Raw genomic sequence first — 4,885 nt, forward strand, 5'->3', positions numbered from 1 at the left:
ATTCAAAGTTATCGATTTTGCAACACTAATGGTGTATCGAAAGAATATCAAGAAAGCTTTCGATTTGATTAACGAGGAGTCTAAGAGAAGGTATGAGATTTATTTTTAATTTTGGATTTGATACAGCAGAGTATTCACAGTTCAGGCCCCAGACTGAGCAATGAGAATTTAGAGAAATATATTTTAACTCGAATCATGTCTTTGAAGGATAGTAATTACAACATCTGCAACATTTTACTAATTGTATTTCCCTTAACTCTTTTAAGTTATATTGACTCCGACTCATTATGTAATATATTTCGCTGACAACGCAAACGCAACAGCAAAACTGCTGTCTCGCGATGTTTTCCTACAGTACAAAGGTATACCCTACAATCAGTTCTTGACCGTAGTGTAACTTCTGAGTTGCAGGCGTGTGGTGGGAGGTCGCGGGTTGGCCATGAACTGCTGGCGGCTGCTCGACGCCACGGCGGCGCACGGGGCGCTGCAAGATGTCCGCAAGATGTTCGAGTTACTGACCTCGCAGAGGTATTGTAAGCCGACCAACGCGTTGCTGGGACCTTTGATACGCGCCCATTTAAAACAGTAAGTGTTGTATTTTGTATTCGTTTTTGATCGTAGGTTTGCCCATGTGGTAGTAGGTGTGGTAGTAGTAGTACCTTATTGGTTTGAAATCCTTACTGTGATTTGTATTGGGATGAATAATAGTACTATGTGATAATGTAAAGTTACGTTTATCTCTGTGCATATTTTTAAAAATCCATTATTAGATATGTGCAAAAGTTTAAACAAACATCCAATAATTATCACATTTATAATATTAATAGGAAGTAGAATTTTCTGATGATTATCGATAATGATTAATCGATAGAGGTCGATTTTGTAATCGATTTTTTTGCTGAACGGCATTAACAATTGGTTACAGGTAACAAGAGCAAAAATCTCATGATTAATCCTTAATAAATCCTGTTTCTAAATGATTACTGTAAATCGATTTGCGAATTAATATATTATAATTTGTTACGCTGTGATAGAAAACCGACTATTGACAAATCGTATGCACAGTAGATCTAATGATACAATCTAAAAATACCAACATATGTCGTTATAGAATTTAAATTCACTAATTCTGTATTTTGTTAATATTTTCTTTCTTAGCGATAATCTCCAAGAAGCGGTACAAGAGTTTGTACGTCTCGCGAATAAATATAACAAAACGCCTCTAAAACATGAGCTATTGTGCAAAATACTGCAGACCATGAACGATGGACAATCTGAAGACAATTTCCTCACAAACGAGAGGTCCAATGGAAGACTGAACAAATTAGCACAGACTATATTAAACATCGATAAGAAAGTCCACGGCCCCGGCGATGTACAGGTAAACTATCAACTAATAATAAAACATAATAATCATAAAACGTCATTTTGAACATTATAAATATTAAAACAAAATTATAATGGGAAAAAAAATGCTCGTATAACGTTATTTTGAGTATTATAATTTTTTTCTTTGATAAGCTAAATTTAGACTACCAAGTTCTCTGCAATGCATTCACGCAAGAACTCCCAGATGTGTTCATACTACTGGCAATATGTCAATAATTCTATACACATGCGACATTGCTAATCTAAACACAACCTTAGTTTATGAATATTAGCGTAATATATTGAATTGAATAATTCAATCGTAACATCAATTTTTTTTTTCAGCTTACACTAATAGCAGCGCTAGCAGAAGTCGGATACAAGAAGACACTTCGCAAGCTGTTTCTAGATCCGACAGTAAAGTTCCACCCAGACGCGTTATCACGAAGATGCGAGCGATTCGCAGATGAGAAAAAGTGAATGCGTTGGAGACGATAGCCATGTGTGCGAAGGACCTTCGCCATATCGACGTCGATGAGATATACGAGCTTATATTAGATATACACCGTGAGTGACTATTATTTGCGAAATTTATTAATAACTTCTCCGGTGGCCTAGTTGTATTGCGTGTTACGACTCCGCTCTGGGACTGAGTTTCAAATCCAATGTAGGGCAAAATGATTGGGTTTTTTCTCAGTATTACATAGCGAAAGACCCGTCCAATCCATGATGAATTAGAGGAATTTACATATTGAATGCACTAACTAGTAGCGGAATTCTGTCGAACCCTTTGGGGATAACTATACTCATTTATCGACACCACATTATAGCACTCGCGTGTAATAATCTAGTTGGCTATCTACAATTAAATCCTAACAGTGCACCAATCAAATCAAGTAAATGTGGATATTTTGATACTACTGTACTCTGATTGGTCAATTTCTCGATCGGACATCGATCAAGATCGTTAATTATTTTTGCTTCTAGTATACAGGTGACGCTTATAATTACACTTGCATTTGTGATATGAAAATTTCTTTCGAACAGCACGTATTTTTTTACACCGCAATACAAAAATATTTATCTACCCTAAAATAATTTTATCGATGGTAAACCATCGATAATAAAAAAATCATTATCATAATAATAATAATGTTTCAGAACGCGACGACAACTATCAAGAAGCAATGTCATTATGGACGCGAATGCAAGAAGCGGATATACCACCCTCGCAAAGTTCGTGAGAAAACCTGTGTTCAGTCATCAAAGCCAATAACAAGGACGTGCCTTCAGAGTTGAGTATACTTCACGACAAGCAAGCTCATGCATCGTCATCGTAAACTATTTTTAAATAACCTTGTCAATAAATGTTATCAGGAATCAACTAATCGCTGTCTTGTCATATCTGCATCATTTAATTTTATGCCTTCGGTATTAAAATAATAGTCATCATTGGCATTAGCGTAATCCCAAAAGTACCAAAACATAAACTTAATTCGTTCATTATGTTTATAAGTAAGGTGTAATTTAAAGGCTTGTTTTAATTTTTTCTGGTTGTAAAGAGCCATAATGTTCAGCTACATCGATCTATTTGTATAATGTTTTTAAACAAATATTAGGCTCCCATAGACTTAAGGGAAAGTATTTTGAAAAAGAATATTTTGTCAGTTTTTGCTATTGAATGTTATGCAAAAGATATTTAGATAATGAAAATGTATTTTAGATAAAGAATGTTTTGTTGAATGTGTTGAGTATGCATTTCAGCCAGACATAAGTAAATTTTTAATCTATGTTAAAAAACACAAAATGAAAATGGTTTTCATTCATTGAGGTGTTATAAATTTAAGTAAATATAAATGAAAGATGTTATTGTTTGTAATTGTATTAGAATTGCATTATCACGTTTATCAGCCATACACATGTAAAATTTGGGTATTTTGAAAAAATATTAGTTTGTTTTATAAAGTCAACTTAGAAAGCAGCATTAACGCAATTATGAAGTTTTACTTTATCAAATGTTATTTCTCTAAAGATATCATTTTTTAATATTCACAATTATTTTACGCAAAATACCGTAAAGTCAAAAACCCGCCATCTTACCTATTAATACAATATTACAAACTAGTGAAACTGTAACGCATGGTTTTTACAAGACCTATTTACGTAATACTTGAACCACCACTTAGAACATAAACAGCGTTTATAAGTATGACTGTTTGAAGGTCGATATTATGCAATAAAATAAATTCCCTACTTTTTAAGTAGTATGCACTTACGACTTGGTCAGAATTTGCGTTAAATATCACTCTGCTCATTCTATTTTACTATATGTTGTAATTTGTACCGGTTAGTGTTGCAACTGTGATATTAAATTTGTAATGTAAATAAATTAGAAATTATTGTACATATTGTTTTTATTTTTATATAACATGAAATAATTTATCGAGCTGTCTTTTTAGTATGCAGTTAGCTTTACGAAGAAAGTATTTTACCGAAACAAATGAAAATGAAAGTAAAATCAAACTATATCGTATTCAAGAAGGAGAACAATCCACTTCCTAAAGGTCTCTATTTTATTGTCACAAAAGCATTGTTCTAAAAAAGAGAAGTAGATTTTATTCAAAGAAATGGCATAAATTGGGTAGTTAATCCTATAAAACAAAAATCCATATCAATAATTTTTTTGGGTACAATAAAATGAAACGACTTTATAAGATATTTTAATTTATAATTGAATAATTATATTGAATTGTTCAATAAGACTTAGCACTGTTCAGATCTTCGATAATCTTCTTGTTCAGTGCCGCCAACTCTTCCATCGCCTGCTTCTTCAATGGTTCGTAATCAGCCTTCAAAGTTATCGACGCGATATCTTCTTCCAGTATAGTTTTTTCTCGACTCTAGCTGAGCCAATTGCTCCTCTAGACTGTTCAGTTTAGCGTACATCTCATTTCCTTCTAGACTTTCCTGCCCAAAAATAGAGAAGTTTATTAAAATCTCACTATTATTGCAAATATGGAGTTTGTGAAGATTTGATTAGAAGTAATACTAAAACTACTGAAAGAATTTGGCATATTATAGTTAATATCTAAGTTAAATTTCATCCAGGTAAAATGCAGTCAGAAGTGCACCTGTGTTATTCCGGGAAGAGTTTTTTACACGCTCAGAGCTGATCTTCATCTAGTAATTTAGTATTTTTGATACGTATTGAAGAGATATAAAAACAACCTCTAGAGCAGATTTTTTATTACAAATACCTGTAATTTCTTCAGCTTGCTTGCTGCTTCTACGACAGCGTGCTCAGTGGGCGTTATTTTCTCTTTGAGTTGCTGCAGTTCTATCTCTAGAGCTTTTTTCTGTTCTTCACCTGGGAACATTTTTTTTTCAAAATTCTTAAGACGCGGAAAAACAATAAAACATAGTAGCATATTTTGCTTTCAAACTTCTGCTTTCACAAATTATTTATTAATATTTTAGTCTATTGTGTTGACTTAGCTTTGTAGTTATAAAACTTGTA

At 33.0% G+C, this 4,885-nt stretch overlaps 1 protein-coding gene across 1 annotated transcript; it reads left to right on the top strand.

Moving 5' to 3' along the window:
• The first annotated feature begins 6 nt into the window (after positions 1–6).
• LOC119193348 (leucine-rich PPR motif-containing protein, mitochondrial-like) lies at positions 7–2,602 on the top strand. Its single transcript, XM_037446938.1, has 5 exons — positions 7–90; positions 412–585; positions 1,159–1,381; positions 1,714–1,935; positions 2,530–2,602. Exons 1-4 carry the CDS (start codon positions 29–31, stop codon positions 1,846–1,848), a joined length of 594 nt encoding a protein of 197 aa, XP_037302835.1. The 5' UTR covers positions 7–28; the 3' UTR covers positions 1,849–1,935; positions 2,530–2,602.
• The last annotated feature ends 2,283 nt before the right edge of the window (positions 2,603–4,885 follow it).

Source organism: Manduca sexta, unplaced genomic scaffold, assembly GCF_014839805.1.
Source record: "Manduca sexta isolate Smith_Timp_Sample1 unplaced genomic scaffold, JHU_Msex_v1.0 HiC_scaffold_4042, whole genome shotgun sequence".
NCBI classification, from domain to species: Eukaryota; Metazoa; Arthropoda; class Insecta; order Lepidoptera; family Sphingidae; genus Manduca; species Manduca sexta.